Source organism: Carettochelys insculpta, chromosome 6 (genome assembly GCF_033958435.1).
Source record: "Carettochelys insculpta isolate YL-2023 chromosome 6, ASM3395843v1, whole genome shotgun sequence".
In the NCBI taxonomy this organism is placed as follows: domain Eukaryota; kingdom Metazoa; phylum Chordata; order Testudines; family Carettochelyidae; genus Carettochelys; species Carettochelys insculpta.
Window position 1 is genome coordinate 80,885,999 of NC_134142.1, and position 22,979 is coordinate 80,908,977.

At 40.7% G+C, this 22,979-nt stretch overlaps 1 protein-coding gene across 1 annotated transcript in view; it reads right to left on the minus strand.

The window, feature by feature from the left end:
- SHANK2 (SH3 and multiple ankyrin repeat domains 2) overlaps positions 1–22,979 on the minus strand; it is a 721,067-nt gene that overhangs the window by 61,835 nt on the left and 636,253 nt on the right. Inside the window, exon 19 of the mRNA XM_074997460.1 lies at positions 1,779–1,914. Coding sequence (XP_074853561.1) covers positions 1,779–1,914 — 136 coding nt within the window. The remainder of the gene's footprint in view (positions 1–1,778; positions 1,915–22,979) is intronic.

Sequence of the window (22,979 nt, forward strand, 5' to 3'; positions counted from 1 at the left end):
TTAAAAAGAACCTTTCAAAATGAGGCACTCTTCCTGATCCAGAAGTGGAAGAGGGCTTCCAGAAGAAGAGCTGCATTCTTTCAATTTTTGGATTGAAAGAGCGCATTTTGTGTGTGGACGCTCCATGTGTTCTTTCAAAAAAGGGTCTGATTTTCCAAAATAATTTGATAGTGTAGACATAGCTAAAGGGAGAGTTCATTTGAGTAAAGGACTAATGACTGCTTGAGAAAAGTTAGCAACTTGTCCTTCCTTAGGAAAGTGTTAACATTCCCAAATTTCCGAGCTCCTCTTATTTATGTACAGAAAACATAACCAATACCACTGTAAAAAAATGCTAAGTTTGTCTGGAACATGTGGCAGTAAGATAAGTAATAAGCAATTCTGCCAAGAATAACATTTCTAAAAAAATAAATGAAGAATTAAGATTTTTTTTTCTTTTTACATATTCTAATTTTTTAAAATCTGAATTTCCAGTAGATTATTAAAAAGCAAGGTAAACACTGTGTTTCTGCCTTTAAACAAAAATGCATGTAGTAGTACTGCTATCTATTTGCTTCATTCCTCCCACTGAAAGACCAGTGCAGGCATGACTAACATGTGGCACATGAAAATTCAACAATGTTGACGAGGTACGCGCGGGAGAGCTGACCACCTCAGGGAGACTTCAGCTGTTAGTTCACATTGCAATATGGAAGATCCATGTTAGGGCCAGAGAAGTAGATGCATCACTCTTGTATTAAAGAGGAGGAGGTCAGCAACAATATTCAAATTAGATTTATCTACTGGTTCCTAACAAATTGCTACTGCAGATCCTGGCTGAGCAGAATTTGGGTATGTTTAATCAAGTGCAATTGCAAAGTAATTTCGGGAGAGCCAATACCAAAAAAGTAAGAATAAAAAGAACTGTTACAACTCTTATGGGTACAGTCTGATTTCAGTACATGGATTACCACAGATCAATCCCCATTAAAACAAGAGGTAACATAAACGCAAGACTTATGTTAGTCTTTCGCTTTAATGAGAATTAATGCAGTGCTTTTTGATGAAAAAGCTCTTATTTGGTACCAAGATACCACATTCTCAAAGCCATTTAAATGTGTTTGCAGCTACACCAAATCAACCTAACTATCTGCTCCCTTTCTGAAGCGAAAGTTTTCCCTTTCTCTAGAGGTACTAATGGAGGAGAGCACACCACACTTTCCCCTCTGCTAAAAGCTTGCTCCCTATCCAGTTTCCATCTCTTTTAACCAACAGGCATCTCAAAATGTATTTTTTCTTATTAGCATGTCGATCATGTGCTATATTTTCATCGATGCAGTATTTTCAAATGCACTTAACATTTTCATGGACTTTTATAGGAACAGAACTGGGCACAAGCCCAGGCCCAAACTTAAGCAGGTTTTAATATCCCAGCCTTTGTGGATATGACTTTAAGTAAGGGACAGTTTTTTGTTTTTTAAAATCTCCCTCAAATACCCTGGCAAATGCTGAGTATAAATTCTTAAAAGAAAATTACAAAAAGATCTAGGAAGATGAACTTCAGTACTAAACATGACAAGAATGAACTATATCTTCTTCAGTGATACACTTATTAATGAAATCTGGCTTTTTCTTCAGCAAATATAAATAACTTGTAGATTACAAAATAGAATGTGATTGCATAGTTATTATGAGGAATATATAACATAACAGTAATTAAACTAATGTAAATTGTTTCTAGTCTCTTTTCCTCAGAGCACACCAGAAAAAAAAATCAGGAAGCAAAAAGAAAAATGTACCTTTTTTTCTAGCTGTATCATCTGGATCAAGATTCCTGGTTACTGTGACAACCTTAAGAACTAGGTGATTACCCCCTTGTCGAATCATGTTTACCACCTGCCTGTGGCCAACTTTCACTACATTCTCATTGTTAACCTAAAGGGGGGGAAAAAAAAAAGAAGACCTTATTTTAGATCAGTATTAGAAAATATTTCATTTCTAAAAATGGGAGGAACAGCATATGTTACAGAATTTCTATATTTTTAAATAAAGAAATCCATTACAAAATGAAATTGCAATAGGAAAAATATAAAATAGATTTTAAAATACATGCATGAGTCTTTATTTCCACTGTCATCCATGAAATCAAAAGGAAGACATTTGGGTTAGTTCAGAGTTAAAAATATCATTTTTCCCCCTTCTATAAAAAGTACAAAGGGCAAAAATATTGATTTTTCCTAAATTGGCTAGTCTACATTACCAGCAAATATTCATGTTTACAGTTTATTACATATACTCAACAGGATATTTAGAGGTTTTTCACTTCTGTTCAGATTCAGGGAAATAATTCAGTTTCATGCTTGTGAAGAATTCCCATGCTTAATGATCTCTTATTTTATTTTATGCTCTTCTCTATTTGCTTTTCAGTCCTCGGCCCTTTCCCCAGCTCTGCACGAGCCCAAAGTAACAGCAGCTATGATAGCAGGGCTAGCACAGTCCCAAAGCACTTTCACAGAAGATGCAAGAACAGCAAGTTAGCAACTGTGCAACCCTAATTCATCACAACTGAACATAATTTGTGGACATGAATTGTAGTTTAGACTCTCCCACTGACTGTGTATGTGATCTTGGACAAGTTGTTTTGACTACTCTGTCCATCAGTTTATTTATAAAACAGACTATAATCAAATACTTGTCTTTGCAAAGCACTTAAAGCTCCTAGGATGAGAAGCACAATATTGGGATAAAATATAATTATATGGTAAAACTATTGGATCTCTGATATTGGAATAAACCTGTAAGATTTATTTTAAGTCACCATGGTCTATGGCTAGCTGACTAAACCAAACCAAATTGATTTAACTCAGAGCTGCTGTCAATGAAACTCTGCAAAAATTATTCAGAGTATCAAATGATACATTAACTATTAGCCACTGAGCTTAACAATTAACGAAGCAGGACATTCTACTGAACATCTTATATGTTATGGTGGTTATATTTTACAATATGCTACTGAGCTACCATGCATGTGAGATAAGAGATGTGATACACATGGACTCAAGAATCAACACTGTAAATATCAACAGCAGGAACATGCTCTCCATCTGATACCCTTCAGCAACTGTGACAGAACGTAAACAATGGTGAAGCTTCTCTCTATGGCCAAACTGTAACATCCGTCAGATACTTATTTTTTTTTAAACTGCTGTCTGTATCTACAGATTTTTTTTCCTCCACCCCCCTTTAATCTGCCTAATACCAACCAGCAATTTTTATACACAAAAACAAGATGCAACTGGGAGTACAATTAAGTCCTACACTATTTAAGTTAATTCAACTTACTCAGAGCTAATTGAAGGTGAACAGTTAGATTTCTCTGAAGTCATGTTGAACTCTTACTAGTATTTCCATCAGTGCAGGACAGGAAGAATTACTTTGGTGTAGGAAAAGATGTGCATAGTGAGCCCTTTCAGCTTCCTCTATCCTGCCGTTTAAGCAATATTTAGGATATGAACTGAGTAAGGACTGACAAATCACTCAGGACATCACAAATGAACGAACTGCCTGACTGTATCAGATCTGAGGTCCACCTGTTCCAATATTATCTCCCAGTAATGGCAAGCATCAGACGCTATGGAGAAAAAAGAGCAAGAGCCCCACAAATGGCAGATTAGGGATAATCTGCCTCCCCCATTGGGCCTCATCCTTCTGCTAGTCAGGGATTGACATCAGCTATGCATACACTCTTCAAAGATATTATCATTAACTTTTCTACCTCATTACCCACTTGAACTTTGCCAAGTTCTTGACCTTAGTGACTTTGTGTCAATGTGTTCACAGGCTAATTAAGCATCATTGAATGTCCCATTGTTTTTGTTTTCTGATACTCAAAGAAGTTTCTAATCTACCTCTATATACCATTTTATGTGCATTTAACATGCTCCCTCTTACTTGTCTAGTTTCTAAATTAATAACCCAAATCTTGTCAACGTCTTTTCTTATGAGAGTGTTTTCATGCCCCAAATTTTCCTCACATTCCTCTGAATTTGCTCTGATTCTGCAACATTCTTTTGGTGATGGACCAGTATTGCTCACAGTATTCCAGATGAAGCTGCACTCAATGTATTGAGTTGGATTAAAAAAAATGAGTTTCCCATCTAGGAAAATATGATCATCTTCCCTGGGTTCACCAAACAAGAACAAAAGGCTGGGCTTTTCCCACCATTTTGATTTATTTATTTCTGTAGCCTGCATATTATTATTCTGTATGGCCTTATGTAGCACAAACAGTCTACCCTGACCGATCATAAAAATTAATGGCACTATAACATCAGCATTTACACTAGCTTCCAAAAAAGGATGTTGTTGACTTGATCTGACACGATCTCTTAATTGTTTCTAACTTACAATGTTCATCTCAGTAAACAAGACTATTTTTCCTGTTAATGGCAATTTCAAGCTGAGAAGATACCCCATGAAAGATCTTTAATATGAAACAGTTTACAGCATTCACCAGCAGATGGAGACAGGCAGTCATGGTAAACAAGACAAAAATTTTACATACACACACTCACTATAATTATCACTAACAAATCTGCATTCAAGCTCTAGTAGAATCTATACAGAAACACATGCCAAATCTTAAAAATACACATCAGGGTGGATGAAAATCGATATTATAATTTTTTTTAATCAGTTGAATAGTATTTTTAAAAATATTTAAAATAAAATTTACACTGATTACCTAAACTAAAATGTAATCTTGTTGTAGAATATTAAAATTTAAACCGAATACAAAAATATTAAGATTGCTACCAAGTCCACAGGACTACGTTCATGTGAACTTGACATTTTTAGTTCACACTAGCTGAATGTACACAGGACAGGCACAATCCAACACCTGAGCGTACATTGCAACTCAGACTCCTGAAATCTGTTCTACAGGTCAGTGTAGATGAGCCCAAGCCCCACCAATGTTAAACCACATACTACACAGCTGACATTCCTTATGAAAGTATCATACCAAAATTTAGTCCTTTAGCACTAAACTTTAGAAAGCATGATCTTAAACAATGGCCACTAAGAACTCAGTACGAAAAACTTCAGAATTTGACAATGAACTAGATGCTCTTTCAGGATTGACCAGCTATATTTACCAGACCCATCCTCTCTATAGCAGATATGTGACCTCCGTATACCACCTCATGCTACCTTTATATGGTTTCATTATTTTATGTTTAAAGCCCATCTTCCATATATTAAATCATTAGAGATAACTAAAAGTTATGGCATTAAGTGAATCATGAATGTTGGGAACCTGGGATGTGTGTTGGTACAAATTACTGGATTATATGCCAAATAACTATTAAATGTCCATAAATGCTGAATTTCAAATGTGTATAAAAGCAAAAATTACATTAAGCAATGCATTCAGATGAACAGGTGTTGGGATGGGCCTGCAGGCCATTTGGAAATTAGATCTTCACTTTCTATCCAGAATATATATTCACAGAGTGTAAAGGCCTGAAGGGATCATCAGGCCATCTAGTCTGACCTCCTCTATCATACAGGCTATTAATTTTCACTCAGTTACTGCTGTATTGATCACAGGATCTTGTGTTTAACTAATGCATAAGACTTTACTGCCCCAAATGGGCAAATCTGGGCCTTGCCACCTTCTTATCCCATTATACACTTGTCTTGCCAGTTTTGACCAGTTTTTGATAATATCAGTGTCAACGTAAGATTGCTCATCCTGTTTTATTTCCTGAAGCCCTGTCAAGAGTATCACTTTCCAAACCAGGCACCAGCGCACTGATTTTAAACCTGTAACAAAATGCTACCAAGAATACAACCTGAAACAAGGATGCTCCTGGAAGCATCAGCATACGTAGTAAAGATTTATAATAGATCCCTGAGAATCTAAATAGTGATAGGCCATTGAGGATCTCCCCTAGAGCCTTTGGCTCCAGATTAGCACTCTAGCAACCTCGTAATCAAAAGCAGACCTCCAAGATGTGAGTAACCTTTTCCCCTTCTCCATGATGTGGGTGTGATACCTGACAAAAGAACATAAATGGTTAATATGCTGGCCTGAGATGTGCCAGTGACCCCATTTAGAACACACAAATTAAAAAGGGTTGTTTGAGATGGAAAATATCTGACAGCATCCACACAGAGCTCTCTCAATGCCTTTCAAAATTAAACATTTTTCAAAGCAAACTAACATATACTTTGAAAAGGACGGAAATGGTATTAATTTAGTTGCACCGCTGGCATCTGTTAGGGTAACTCCCGAATTCCTCAAAGGTATATTATGAATCAGAATAAATGTTTTACTTCCTAAGAAGCTTCCATTTTTAAACAACTCAACAAGCCAATTCTTCCATTAGAAAATCACAAGTATTTTTAATGAGAATCTATATATTACATTTAGGCTTTTTATTTAATTTTTTTTAAATTGAAGGTACTTCTTTGAAAATAGACAAAAATGAGTGCTGATTTAAATACACCCCCCACTGTTTTATGAAAAAAAAGTTACCATAAAATCAACAGATTAATCAAACATATGCACACTTTACTATAGAAAGTGATAAATGGCACCATCTGTTGGCATCATTATGTGCAATGATGTTATTTAACATTTGGAGCAGGAACAAATTCATACGAGGCATATTTTTCAGAAACTGTCTCAGACCCAATCTGTAACTGAATGTGTACAATGGATTTGTTAAAGAGGCACAGATACATGACATTAAAAAGCTGTTGAAACAGAGATTTTTATTACAAGAATAAATATGTTGATAAGGGGCATAAGGGTACTTTGATTCTAGGAAGCGGTGGAAGCATATGGCACATTTAAACCATAGTAGAAACAAGCAATCGGTGTCTCAAATCCTTTGTCATCACCACCATCGTACATAGGGTGACTAAACTCTGGGTTACAAACACATGGTAATTAATGACAAAACTCCATTGACTTCAATGGGGCCAACATTTCAACCCCTATTTTCTGTCGCCTCACAGCTTCTTGCAGCCATTTACACATCTACAATTAATGTAAAGTGAATGTAAACAGTATCAAATCAGAATCATAGAATCACAGAGCTGGAAGGGACCTCAAGGGGTCATCAAGTCCAGCCCTCTGCCCCATGCAGGATCAACCCCAACTAAGTAATCCCAGCCAGGACTATGTCAAGCCAGAACCTAAACACCTCTAGAGATGGAGATTCCACCACCTCCCTAGGCAACGCATTCCACTGCTTCACCACCCTCCTGGTGAAGTAGTTTTTCCTAATACCCAATCTACACCCCTTCTGTAATTTGAGACCATTACTCCTTGTTCTGCTGTCTGTCACCACTGAGAACAGTTTCTCTCCATCCATTTTAGAGCACCCCTTCAGGAAGCTGAATGGTGGTTTCTACACCCACTTTTCTCTGGGGAGTACACAATAGAAAATCTAGCTAGAACAGTACGTGTCTTGGATGAAAATGACTGCTTTCCAACAATTACACAATACAATTATTTAATTGTACAACTTTAATAGACTGCATATTTAGTATATCATGTGAATCGTACTGCTGTAAAAAAAATAGGCAGCCTCTTTCCAATAATTTTAATTTGAAATTATTACTGTAGCACTTCTGCAGATACAAGTCATGTGGTCATAGTGCTTCTTTGCTTCTATATTAAAACCTTCACAGTGAATGACCAGATGACTAGTGCATCTCACCAACATGTTCTTTAAAGTATGACTGAAGAAGGTAATTTTTATAATCAATTTTATATATGTCATTGATTATAAAAATTACCTTCTTCAGTCATACTTTAAAGAACATGTTGGTGAGATGCACTAGTCATCTGGTCATTCACTGTGAAGGTTTTAATATACTATTTTTTATATATATTACACACACACACACAGAGTGCTTTTTTTGAGCCGGTACTTGCCAATACTCAGTACTGGCACCTTGGCAGCTCCAGCTGTGGGAAAGGGAGCCAGCTGAGTGCCAGGGCTGACCTCCAAACAAGGGAATTTGCTGGATAAAGGGAGGTCCCCTTCCTTCAGCCCCGCCCCCACCCCCAGCCTGCTGCCATCTTCTGCCACCAGCTCTGCTTCCATCCTCTGGCTTCCCAACCACCCCACCTCCAGCCTGGTACCTGACCCCCGCTGGGCTGATGGTCATGTCATTCACTGAGGCTGGGGAGATGTGGAGTCAAGTCCCTCTACCTAAGTGACGGAGGGAGTGTGCCTCTCCCACATCCCAGCTGAATGCCTTAACTCCTGGGTATAACTGGGCAACACCACTATCACCATTTGGCTCTTCCTTTCCTTTCCTTTATTTATTTTTGAAAAAAATTGAAAAAAATGATTTTTTTTTTCAGTTTGCCAATTTCTTTTATCTTGGTCAGCTTCAATCACATCAAAAAAATTACCAATGTCCAGCTACCTTAAAAAAAAAAAAAATCAGTTACTTGCACAACTTTAGTTAGGACAACATCAAGCAAGGCCCCTAAAGGACAGCAGCCTGAATATGTGGCAACAAAAGACTAATGGACAGATTTTCACCATGGAAGTGGCTCTTTTTCTTGTTGTCAGTTACAGAATGGCTACACATCAGAGGCAACTGCACACACCACTGAAAACCACCTCAGTGCCTAAAAAATGAAGCTGCTTCAGAAATGGGTCAAATATGGAATATATCCCTGAAAATTCTGCTTAGCATTTTTTTGTGAATTTATTACTAAATACACACATTTTCCTTATCCCAAATGTGGCTGTTTTCATGCTATGCACTTGTCATTCTGGATGGGGGAGATTAAATTATTGTTAGGCATACATCATCCCATGCAAACTAGCTCTATCAGAGTGTCATTGTTTTCCCTTTCCAACAAGATTAGGCTCTAAACAGACTTGCCAAATTTGAATAGTGCTACTGGGTTTACATGCATGTGTAGATTTGGGAAGGGGAAAAGGTACAATTATAAAAAGAGGGGGGCTTTTTATAAAAAAAAGTTTTAATGGTGGTCTTGTAGTTATGTTTGTTTGTCCTGGATCGCAGGATTTTACTCTAAGGGGTATTGCTGTGCTGTGATATAGGTAATTATGAAATGGGCTGGTTAAAACCAAAAAAACAAAATCCTGCATATTTTGTCAGTGGCTGTAGGAGATGGAAACATTCGCAGTTTGTGCCATCCTTGTAGGAAGGTGTAAAAAGAAAGATAAGGGGTAGAGAGAGTGCTTTTTTAGTACTGTAGAGGCCAGCACCTCAGCTGCCTCAGCTACAGGATCCCCCACCACCTGGCCAGGGATCCTGCCAGCTCTGGGATGGGAGCTGGATGGGCACAGAGCCCTGCCATCAGCCCCAGCCATAGGAACCCTGGCCAGGGAGTGTGGGGGTGGGGGCAAGCCTTGGAGCTGGGAGCCAGCTGGGGTGCAGAACCCTGCTACCAGCTCCAGCCCTGAGGACGCGGCCTGGGGAACCCCAGCAGCCCCAGGGCTGGGAGCTGGCCAGGGAAAGGATTCCCACTGGCAGCTCCAGCCTCAGGGACGTGGGTGGGGGTTCCCAGTAGCCTCATGGCGGGTAGCAGCTGGAGTGTGGATCGCTGCCAGGAGCCTCTGCCCAGGAACCCAGGCCAGGAGAGGTGGTGAAGAGTTGGGTGAGAGCTGTCTCCTTTTATGTTACAAAAAAAGCACTGGGTAAACAGATGGTTACAAATTTCTTTGTTTGGAAAAAAGCAAAAAGTTAATTCTCTCCATGTATCATGACAAAAACAATCTTATTTTCCAGCAGATACACATGGTTGCCTTCACCAGGAATTGATCCTTCTATTTTTCTGGCCATTCTCTCAATACAAAGTTATCAGCCTTTTGCAAAAGCATTTACAGTAGCAAATCCCAGTGGCTTGGATGTGGCATTATTGAGCTAATGATAGGATATACTTAGAGTCCAACCAAACCACAGTTACTACAATTTGCCAGCTCAAAATCAACCCTTTTGAAACAGTGCAACAGTGTAGGAAGATATTTGTGGATTCATATATGTTCAAAAATACTTTTCAAAGCACTTTAAAATTTTTCACACCTATGCATACACCTAAAACAGACTGAACATGAGTATTACCATTTGCACCAGCAAAACAAAAAACCCACAACAGATTCCGTATGCACAAACACCAACACTTGTATATTCAGAAAGTCATCATAACCAGGTAGTTTCATGCATTTGTACGTAGGCTGACTTATGCAAACATTCCCTTATGAATGTACAATGGATACATTATGCCAAAGTCCACTGATTTTAACAGAGCTCTAACATACATATTAGTCTTAATATACTTTTATGATGCAACAGCACTATTATAATATTCTTGTCAAATGGAACATCTCAATCACTTATTGAGCAGCTATTTGCTATGATGATGGAGTCTGTTAAGAATTTGCACTGCACACTACCTTCCCAAGGGGAAGCATGCAGTATTCTGCTACACAAAATCACAGTCAGCTCTCTCTCAGCTATAAGGCACACTGCAAGCATACATACCGCAACAAGGAGAATAGGGTCCATAGCTCTGCAGCTTTCGTATTACAGCACATCCTATTAGGCTCATGAATGCTATGGCGAATCAACTAAAAATGAAATAATGATGTGGCAGCTTTATCGTTTGGGGTGCGGAAGGGAATAGAAGAGGAAAGGCAAATGTTCCAAATCGTATCAACGATTCAGATTTTTTTTTTAAATGTGTGTCACTCTCCATCCATTTGAAGCCACTGTAAAAATCACCCCCTACAGTTTCCACATAAGGAACATTTTTTATGCTTCAGCTTAAATTCAGCATTGATACACTGCATGCAAATCATTCCTCATCAATGCAAATCCAGCTATCCACAGGATCCTTTTTTGGTGCATCCTACTGTGTGAGCCAAGCCACGGAAATTAATCAATGGTTTACTGTGTAGTAGTCCAAATACTAAAACACCATAACAGCGGCACAAAAAATAAGCAACTAGCTCAGCACCTGTAGCAAGTTTTCATAAACACTGACTGAGCTTCAGCAGAAACATAAGAAACCTCATTTGAAGCAGATGGTTCCAAACCATTGGAATTCCACTTCCAATATACTCAAGCAGAGGTGGAAAGTAAACTAAGAACTACTTCATTACACTACCCAAGTGCATTTTTTTCAGGATTTGTATTTTATTAAAGTTATTTATTTTCATGAACCTTGTCCTTTCACTTAAGTTTTTTTTTCCTTTTAGAAAATACTGTACTTTTTACTCACCTACCATCTCTGAAAGAAGTTAGTTACTCACTACTTTCATCACCCCACTAGCAGTTGTGCAAACCAGTACAGTAAACCCTTGAAATACATGACTTAGAGTTGCATGTAACTCACTTTAATGCAAATTAAGCATAACTTGAAGCTGCTCTGCGGCTGTCAGCCTGCCTAGCTGCCCGCAGCTGCAGGCAGCTTGGCAAGCTAAGAGCCCTTTCTCCTTGCCTTCCTGTTAGCAGCACTACTCAGGTAAGGCAGGGAGAAGACTCTAGCCTGCCTAGATGCCTTCTGGGGGAAGGCATGGAGAAGCAGCCAGGAAACTAAACAGCCCTGATAGCTTGTTTAGTTGATATAGGCAAGCTTGGAATTACCACCAGCCCCCCCCGCAAGGCTTAGGTTCCCCATCCCTGATTTAAACTTAAATAATCCATTCCCCATGTAGCTCTTAAAGGAAGGGCTTGGCCAAGAAGGACTTTGACAACTCCCTTTGCAAGTGGGAGAGGCAATATCCCTGTACTCAGAGGAGCAAGAGACTGAGCAGCTTCCAAGAGAAATTTGAGTGGGAAGGGGCACCGTACTCAGGAGGAAGGCGGGAGGGGGGAGTGGTCAGGGGCACCAAAATGCAAGTTTGCCCAGGGCACCACTTTTCCTAAGGCTTGACCCTGATAGTTTTGAAAATCAACTGCTTTTAAGGTTGAACAAGTACTTTTGTAATTAATTAATTAATTACAATTATTAACCATTACAATGCTAAAATGCACACTTGTTAATGTAGACAAAATAGATACAGTTCTCTAAATTTCATTTCTGCATTTAATTTGGTCACTCTTTAGCCTTATAAATGAAGGTTACAACTACATTTAAATTCCAGATCTGAAATATTAGTGCAGAATATATGTGAATATAACACATACACAAGCACACACATACACACACGTATGCATATGCAGAATATGTAGTGGTGTATATATGTGAAAAAATAATGAAGCCCTATGATAACACAGATGGTTAACCATAGATTTTTATAGGATGGCTACTTTTTACGTCTGGATACTTGAGTACTATCAAGATGCAACAACTTTGTGCTTTTACCCAAGTCGTTTTCTGACAGGATACTTTGGACTTAAATACATTTTTTGCCAAGTAACTATACTTTTAGCCAAGTAACTTTTTAGGTACTTTTTCTACCAGTGCAAGCAATTACTGGAGTAAGAAACCATGCATGCCTAGGCATGCAAGTAGATAAAACCTTCAATACACATATTGAATGTCACAACTGGCAATTCCATACATGCTGTTCTCTTGAAAGGACAGTATCGAGTATTTTTTGATTTCTAAACAAACATTGATGAGACACACAACTTGACATTTGGAAATTCATACTTGAAATTTCTTCTCAGTGATTTTTATATCAGCACACTTGCACAGTGCTTTGTTATTGGAGAGCTCAAACGCTATGCTTCTGCATTGAGTTGATGAGGTTTCTTCAAAGTAATTGAATATTTATAACATTTGGCAAAATAATGCTTCAAAACTTACAGGGCATGCTATAAAGTTATCAAGTATCACACTATAGCTGTGTCTACACGTGCACGCTACTTCGAAGTAGCGGCACTAACTTCGAAATAGCGCCCGTCACGGCTACACGCGTCGGGTGCTATTTCGAAGTTAACTTCGACGTTAGGCAGCGAGACGTCGAAGTCGCTAACCTCATGAGGGGATCGGAATAGCGCCCTACTTTGACGTTCAACATCGAAGTAGGGACCGTGTAGACGATCCGCGTCCCGCAACGTCGAAATTGTGGGGTCCTGCATGGCAGCCATCAGCTAGGGGGTTGAGAGACGCTGCCTCTCCAGCCTGTGCGGGGCTCTATGGTCACCGTGTGCAGCAGCCCTTAGCCCAGGGCTTCTGGCTGCTGCTGCTGCAGCGGGGGATTCATGCTGCATGCACAGGGTCTGCAACTCGTTGTCGGCTCTATGTATCTTGTGCTGTTTAGTGCAAGTGTGTCTGGGAGGGGCCCTTTAAGGGAGCGGCTTGCTGTTGAGTCCGCCCTGTGACCCTGTCTGCAGCTGTGCCTGGCACCCTTATTTCGATGTGTGCTACTGTGGCGTGTAGACGTTCCCTCACTGTGCCTATTTCGATGTGATGCTGCGCAACGTCGATGTTGAACATCGACGTTGCCAGCCCTGGAGGACGTGTAGACGTTATTCATCGAAATAGCCTATTTCGATGTCGCCACATCGAAATAAGCTACTTCGATGTAGGCTTCACGTGTAGACGTAGCCTATAATTCTAATATTTTTGGGAGGGGCTCAGATAGGAAGGTGACGCATAAGGAAAAGATCTCTTATGTGGCTAAGAATCCACTATTTAAAATCTCTTGCAGACCATTTTAGGACACCAGTTTAGCTGTTTAAATGCTGTGAAATTTCCACTGACAACAAGCTAGATAAAGATTCATCAGGCACCTCAAACTATTATGGCTATAATGTTCTAGAAAGTATAGGCAGTGTTCTTTGCTTAGTAATGTGATAAATGGATTGAAGAGTACTAGTTGTTGGCACTGCAAGTGGTTTGAGGTCCCACCCACCTCACAATAGCTTGTGTGAAGTTTTCCGGAGAGGATCACAAGCAGACAGTAACATGGTATTAACTGTTTGTGGTCTCCCAAGTGAGAGATGTTATGATTGTGTAATTATTATTCAGAGGCTTGGGAACTGGAAGTTTAAGTTTTAGATTTACTAAACAAAGATCCTTTTGAGTTGTATGAGATATTACAAAGATATTTCTCATGTTTATAAATAGAAATGCGTGGTAACATTATGTGTCTCAAACTGCAGAAATAATTCTGCATTCTGAGTATAATTTCTATTCCATTAATAGCCGATCAGAAATATGCTGTTTTCTGTTCAACTATACCATGACAGCCTGATTTCCCTTTCACCCCCACCAAAAAAAATAAAATCCAAACCACGATTGGCTCATTATGTATACCATGTAAAGGATGAACTCGGAAAATCCTAAAAGACCAAATATGATAGCACAGCATGTGGTGTGACACACTCAGGCATAAGCATGTCTAGCTGTAAAGTAGCAGCTCTGTTTCACGGATCATTATGTACTACTGGCAGTTAGTAATTAACACCCTAAAGTCATACAAGTTTGGGATCATTCTATGGCCTGGTCTACACTACAAAGTTAGGTTGACATAGTTTGCATTGTGTTGATCTACTTCTGCATGTGTCTACACTTAAATTTGTCTCCTCTCAGTGTAAATGCCCTGTTATGACAATATAACACCACAAGCTCTCCGAGTGGCATTGAGTCTAAATACAGAGGTCAGTGCAGCATGAATGTAGACATTGCATTACTAATGTTGACCCTAACAGTCCTTCACAGCTGTCCCATAATGGCTAATACCAAGTGCTCTTATCACAACTCTGAGCTCTGCTGCCCAGAGGCCATGCAGACAAAAGCCCCCCACCTACCCACTGAAACCTTGCCCATTAAAACATGAATTTTTGAAGTGCCTTTTTCTGGTTGACCAGCTTGGTGAACATGTCTCTAGCTGCTCTCCATTGTTGTGTGCAAATGCCCAGCTGAACATGCTGGCTACGTGTCCAGACATGATTCTGTCTAGAGGAGATATTAGAACTCCACGTCCTGTGGGGTTAAAGGGATTATGTAAGTATGGCTCTGAACGAGCCAAAGAAACAATGACATCCATAATAACCAGATTTCCTTCTCCTGCATCCCAGAGCAAAGCAGCAAGGATTGGGACTCTCAGCAGCGCATGAAAACTAAGGAACTGCAGCAGTCAAACCAGCGCTCAGGAGGTGAATCCCTGTGCCAAGCTGCAGACCTGCTGCTTTTATAAAGAGATGCATGCCATACTTGGCTGAGGCCACACCACCATCCTGCCACCACTGTCGGTACCTTCAAAGCAATCCGAGCCACAGGCCTTTGCCATGAACAGCAAAGAGGAGGTGCGAAGATGGAGAACAGTGTGAGGCAGAGATGAGTATGGGGAGGAGGTCCACCTGTGCTGTGAGCCAGGACCTGTTTTTGACTCCACCATATTGCAAGCATGGGTAAGCCTGAAGCTAGGGAAGGAACCTTGGGTAAGCGTGTACATCTATTTCCCATCACAGTGATGGTAACCCCAACTTATTGGGACACCACTCTGGAATTTTCATTAATTGACTCATAATAGAAATAGCAGCATAACAAAGAAAGGTAGCATTTCTATTCGCTTTTCATTACGTACACAGGGATATCCCTTGAATCCTCAAGATTTCTCAATGCAGCTTCCATTGAGGTAAACAGCAGCCCACTGCCAAAGGATTCTAAGGATCCCTGCCTAATTTTTTCTTCCACAGTGAAACACTTTCTCACCCCATTCAGTAGTAACTCTGTTACATTGTTGCAGTATACAGGCTAGCAGGCTTCAGGTGCAGGTGACTTTGGGATGCCAGAAGCAGCTGTGCTCTCTGCCATTGTCATCTTCAGGAGTGAGGTATCAGCCAAAATTACTACCTGTCAAATGGTGCCAGTATTCAGTGCCAGTGCTCTACACACAGTTTACTGCAACAAAAGTAATTCCTTTCTTATTTTCCTCAATTCCTGGTGGGTCATAGTCATGGCTTGAGCCAAGACTGGAACCAGGTAACAGGAACTCCAAAGCAGAAGTGCTAATATGCATGTTTTAACATTTTAAGGAAACCAGGGAAGGGTAGAAGTTCTGAATGTTTATTTTCACTTTCCACTCCTACTACATGGCAATACCACCTCTGTGTGTTTTATTTGTACCTGCAGCTGTTGCACCCTTGATCATTACACTTTCAATACCAATGGAATGACTAAGCCAAATGGGGCGGGAGAGGAAGGACAGAAGATCACAAGCTGCAAGATCCTGCAAGCTAGTTCTGCAGCAGACCTTGAACGGTGTTCCTGGAGGATGAATAGTGCAGCCTTATGGAGATGGACAGAGCAGATAGAAGACAATTAAAGGAAAAGGAGAGGCAAATGCACTATGACATTATGGAATTTCTCCATCCGCAAACACACGATGCAGAATCACATGGACATCTAGCTTCAACGATCCTATGCTTGACTGCAATTGCAGTCAGTTGATACAGTTGGGGTTGCTCCTGCTTTGAGCAAGGGGTTGGACTAGAGGTCTCAACACCCCAATCTTCTGTGATTCAATGGAGAACTGCAGCATAGTGCTTTCCTACATTGTCTTCCCATTCAGCATTCCACATGGCCTCAGTCCCATTCACCTACCCCTACCACTTCATACTGGGGAAACATGAACAATGCAGCTTCACGTACATCAACCATTGCTCACTGGTTAGTGTATGTGTAGCTACAATGAACACCCGTGTTCCTTTTTCATCTATCAAAGATTCCAATTTTTTTACATTAAGAAGTATTTGCTTTTGGGTTCTGCAGTGTTTTTGTTCTGACCATTTTTTGAAACTGAATAAAACACTTTTGTTTTGAACATCATTCATCTTTATTCATTGCAAGACATGGCGTATAATGCCTGCTGGCATTGAAAATACTGGCCTTGTACAGGGGAGGGATAGCTCAGTGGTTTGAGCATTGGCCTGCAAAACCCAGGGTTGAGAGCTCAAACGTTGAGGGCACTGTTTAGAGATCTGGGGCAAACAGATTTAAAAAAAAAAAAGGGTTGGTGCTTAGTCCTGCTAAGAAGGCAGGAGGCTGGAGTCAACCTTCTGAGGTCCCTTCCAGCTCTATGAGAGGTGTATCTCCACTCATACAACCCACAGGATAAGTGCCAAACCCTGTAGTTGTCATCAATGTACAAGCACTCCAACAATAGCTGAACTGCAGTGTTGGTTATTCGTGTACAGTAAGCACCACACAATTTCTCACAGGCCCCCAAACTTGAACACCATATACCATAGTGTACTATTGTGGCTCACTGTTGAAGGGCTCTTTCAAATCCTCTCTAGACTATATACGTGAGTTTGTATGATAGCCATGACAGCCCTTGTGTGTGACTGTTCAAACTCAAGTGGACAGCTGTTCCTCTTCTTTCCATCCCCATAGCAACTTTTACTCCCTTGTTTTACAAATATTATGCAGGATACAGGAGGCAGCTATAAGTGCTGGGATACTTTTCACTGACATACAGTCTAGTGAGTAAACAATGGTAACAACTTTCAATCTACCAAAAGCTCATTCTGCTGTCATTCTGCAAATACAGAGCCTGTCACTGAATCTGTTTTTGGTGCTTTCTAGCTGGCCAGTGTACATCTCAATGAGCTTGGGGAATAAGGAGTAGACTGAATCCCTCAGGATTAATACTGGCACTTCAACATCACCAATGGTAATCTGCTAGTCAGGAAAGAAGATCTATCACTGCATTCTGAACACTCCTGCATTCTTAAAAATGCGAGAATGATACACATTCTCTCACGAGCTATCCCTGATGTCAGATTAACATCCACCATAATCCTGTAAAAGTAGCCCTTTCTATTGTGTATTCTGTGGCAGGATGTTCTGGGATGGAAATAAGGATGCACACAGAGTCTTTCATGCCAGTGCATTTCGGAAACCCCATAGCTGCAAAGCCTCCACTATGTCCTGCACGGTGTTCAGAATCAGTCCTGCACAGCAGAAGATAATTAATGGCTCTGCACACTTGCATACCAACAGGCACTACAGTGGAGTTCTCCCATTTGCAAATGACTTCCCATTGAGGCTATGTCTACACTGCAGAGTTTTTCCTGGAGTAACTTATTTCTACTTAGTAAAGTAGAAATAAGTTATTTCTGAATAGTGCATCCACACAGCAAATTGAGTATTCACACTACAGAGCCCCATTTAGAAATAATGCCTGGCCTTGCTAGGCATTGTGGGATGTCAACAGGAAACACAAGGTGCCCTGGGAATCAGGAAGTTGTGCCATGAGCCCCTCTCTCCTTGAATATACCCCACAGTTTTCTGTTCCTTTCCTTGCCATTTCAACGTGCTAGAGAGCCCAGCTCACCCACATGTGAAAGAAAGCAGCCATGGATCCTACACTGCAAGAACAAGATGTGGTGACAGAGGAATCACTGCTATTTAAGGTGACACAGCAGATGATGTTAGCACTGTGGTTTGACGATAAAGTACTGGTTTCCAAGGGTGCCTTGGGTGCTGATGTGGGGCTCACCTCCAGTATTGCATCCAGCTGTTCATAGTAGGTGCAGGTGCTGGAGAGTGGGGGAGCCCTAAAGCAGCTGTTTGCTTCATGAGCCCTGTAGCAGGACTGGTGAAGCTGCTTTATCTTAGACCTGCACTGCTCTGCACATGTGTTATAACCCCTGTCTCAGAGTGCAGGAAATCAGTGAATGTGTGTCCCTGTTCCGATGTCTACCTCACTGCTGTGACATTATGGAGTCCTTACCCCACACGAGAGATCTCAGAGATCTCTCTTGGGCTCCGGGTTGATGCCCTCTTGGATTGGTAACCAGACTGAGAAGAGCCCTCTGTAGGAGCCATGACTAAAAAAAATAAAATCAGAAAACAAAACAAAACAAAACAACCCCAAAACAGACAGTTCTCCCCACTTTGCACTGATTATCCTGTAGAACAAAAACGAAACAATGGACCCAATGCATGCCTAGTATTTGCTTGCTTTGAAACCAAGCAGGGGAAAAACTCATGAGAGGTTTTCAAAGTACCGCAGATTGCAGGGGGTGGGGAGAAGGGGTGTGCCTGGCTTGGGAAGGGAGGGATCAGTGCCTGGCTGGGAGAAGAGGGTGGGGGAGATCAGTGCTTGATTGGAGGAAGGGGGCTGTCGGACGGGGGCAGGAAAAAAATCAGTGCCTGGTTGGGAGAAGGGGAGCAAGAGCACAAAATGGGGCAAGGTGCTCGTTTGGCACTGTGCCCTTAGGCTGTGGGGAGCAAACTTGGGGAAGTGTCCAGTGGACTGGAGGTGGGGGAGTGGAGCTCCTCCAGAGCAGAGGAAAGTTGGAAAGAGGAGAAGATTAGTTTGATATTTTTGCACACAGCTTCTCAACCTGCAGTGCTTCAGATTCACTCTGTGATCTTTTATTCCTATCATTCCTGAAACCAATAGATATAAACTTAACAGCAGAACCAGATCCCTGTGAAATTCTGGACAAAGGTTTAAGACACAAATGTATTTGAAGGGAGCTGAGGGAGATAAATGGAGTTAATTCCTGTGTGAAACAGGCAAAAACGAAAGTCAACCAGTACGCCCCTGTACGAGATTGTCCAGCTGGGAGCAGGGTTCTGGATACTGCCAGCACCTGGCTGCATGGCCACAGCACACTCCTCTGCCCCTCCTCCAGCCCCAGACCACCCCCCCAACCTGAGTCCTGAAACCCCTTACCTTGAGCCCCCTCACGTCCCAACTCTCTGTCATTAGTTCTGCACCTCCCCCACTCCACCAACCCCTACTCTCAAGACCCCTGGGCTGGCAGGGTGTGCATAGATTGCAATAGGACAGTACCTGTAAGAAATTTAAGCTATTTCCTTTCCTGGAAAGAGAGAAGAGTTTATGGGATGGCAGAGATCTTTTGAAATTTCCTGGCTGGAAATGCCCTGGATTAAAAATTTTTCAAAGCATCTATATCTCTGGATGGATACTACAAAGTGCATCAACCCCAATGAAAGAATCCTATAGAATTTAATATACAGTTTTTCTATAATCTTCTTTTCACTATCCATTGGAATGCAGTAGATCATTTTCTTGATGCATAATTCTATGACACAGTTACAAAAAAAAAATAAATCTAGAGACAACCATCAGGTCTCCAAATTCTTACAGAAATTTCATCCCTGGTAAATTTTCAATCCTAACTGCCCAAAGGAAAAAAAAATCAACAAAGACAGATGAATCAATGACTTAAGAATTATACTTCTAGCTGTACAACTGGAGTTAGAATAATTTAGAAAATCTAGTATGGGCCCTCATTCGAGCAATAGCTTTTCTGCAAGCAACCTCTGCTCCTAATTATCAGCACAAATCAGTAAGGAGGCAGAAAACACATTCAGACTAATAAGCTTAAAGAACAAATCTTATTCTCATTCAGTGGTTGCTCCTAATGTTGATGTTAAAAGTCATTTCTTCTCCATGTTCAGTTTTGGAGAAAATGGGATCAACAGTTGAGGACATCAAGGCAATCAAAATAATAAAATACCTCTTTGTCCAACATTTTCTTTAGGACTAAAGTTCTAAAAACACTGTAAATTCTTGAGAGAATAAAATTGTTTGTTTGTTTAAATAAATAAAGACAGGTCTTCTTTAAACAGAAGCATTCCCTTGGAATGCATCTGTAGAAAAAATGTAATAGAAATATAACTAAGTCAACAGACTCCTCTGCTTCTTGATTCCCCAGTGGGCTATTATTACTTCTTATTAAAAAGAATTCCCAGGTAACACAAAACACGATTTTAATAGTAGTGCTGCTGTGCAGCCAGGTGAAAAGCCTGTTGTATTACATTATAGGCCTGCCAAGTTGGGCATTAGGTAGTTATATGAACTATGACAGAGATCGAGGTTGCTGCCTATTGAGTGCCAGTGCCGGGGCAGCTGCAAGACTCTTGGCAGTTATTTTAGCCAGGGAGCAATTCGGAGCTGTGATAAATTAAAAAACCATCATGAAGCAGACACACAGAAGATCTAAATACCACTCAGACACACCCGTTAAACAGAATTACTTCATTAAGTAGTTCTCATTGCTATCCTGAATCACTGGATTAAGTCATGTCACAATTAAACACATCTCAGTGTATATGCTGTTATCAATGGAATTATACCTTGGATGAATTTGGCCAATCATCTTCACCTGGCAACTTCTACTGCTGTATAATTCATTACGGTACTTCACAAAAAACAAAATCCTCTAAAAACAAAACAGAACAAAAACCACCATCATACACAAGCAGCTTTTTATTCCTGGGAGCACTTCAAAACAGTGTGGTGACCAAGTGGTATACGCCTGTACATAGCATGGCCAACAATCTCACTGGGCCCCTGGAGGAAGGGTGTGTGTGTGTTGTGCACCCCTGGAAGGGGAAGGGACTGAGGCAGAAGGGGTGTGTCACAGGCATTGTCTGTGGGGTGCTCCAACAGTGATTTAAAGGGCCCAGGGCACCAGCCACTACTGTTGCGGCAGTAATCGTTATATATGTTTGGATCAAAATGGTGACTTTGACTTGATACTGCTGACAGCATGCTGAAGTAGGTGACTTACATTCTGAGCAGGAAATGGACTGCAGAGCAGTCAGGAGGAAGCTAAAGCTGTTTATTGTATACCTCCTTGAACAGAGAAACACAAAAGTCAACAACAACAGCTGTTTTCCCCATTGAAGGTCACAATAGCTGTGCTAGAAAGAGTGGCCAAACTGAAGGAAACTGGTTTTGTCTGCTTGAGCTCTAAGAGGGAGGCAGATAATTACCTGACTGGAGCACTAAATCTGGTCAAACATGACAGAGTGGGCAGCAACATAAGGGCAGAATTGGCCGAAAACTGTCTTGCTGTCACGAACTGAACACAGTCAAATAAGAGCAAGATTGCATTTTACAGAAGGACATACAGGCTGGGTATAAGAACTCACAAGAAGGGAGGACCATAGACTTAGGGTAAACATCATACAGGTTATTTTGTTCTTTTAGATCTGTATAGCTTGACTGCTTAGAGATGAACTACTTATCTAACATATGAAAGTTATTCTGCAATAAAGTGGGTGTGACTTTAAAGTGGAATAACTATTCTAGAATTAGTCCATATGTAAATAAGTCTTAAAACTTACTGCAGGTTTAGAAACTACCCTGCAACACCCATGTATTCTTTAAATTACCTGCCACTTAGTACTAAAATATAAACCAGAACATACGTCCAATCACATAATCACAGAAATGTAGGGTTAGAAGCCTCGACGGGCCACATATTCCAGCCCCCTTGGTGCAGCAGGACCATGTATTTCTAGATCGCCCTTGACAGGTGTTCAGCTCACTTATTTTTAAACGATGGGTGTTCTGCAACGATGGGGATTCCACAAACCTCCAATGATGGAAATTCTGCAACCGACTAGGAAAGTCTATTCCAGATCCTAACTATCCCCGCCCCCCCAACTCTAATATCTAACCTAAATCTCCCAATTTGTCGGCCAATTACAAAAGCAGTTTCTCTGCTCTTAATGTTCGCACCTCCACATTAGCTACTGATAATGGGCCACATCCTCCCTGACTGAATTGACCTGTCTCCTCCTCTCTCCCAGCCTGGTACAGCGACAAAATGGGCGAGAGGGGTCCTTGGATGTGTAAACAGAGTAGTGCAGTGTACAAGAAGGGATGTGATATTCCTTCCACAGAATCCAGGAAACAGATATCAGATAGTGTGTACAGCTTTGGTGTCCACACTCTGCAAGCGATATTGAAAAATTGAAGAAAGATCCACTAAAATGATTCAAGGACAGAAGCAAATGGCTTACAGTGAGAGCTCAATCTGTTTAGTTTATCAAAAAGACTGAGGTGACTTGACTGCGGCGTACCATCATCTTCTGGGAGAAAACATATAACATATCAAGAGTAAGGGTAGAGAAAGGCATAATAAACATCAATGGCTGAAAGCTGAAGGCAAACAAATTCAAATACTAAATAAGATAATTTTTAACAGTGACTAAACCATGATTAACAAAGCCCTTAGGAAAGTATTGGATTTTTTTTTATCTCTTG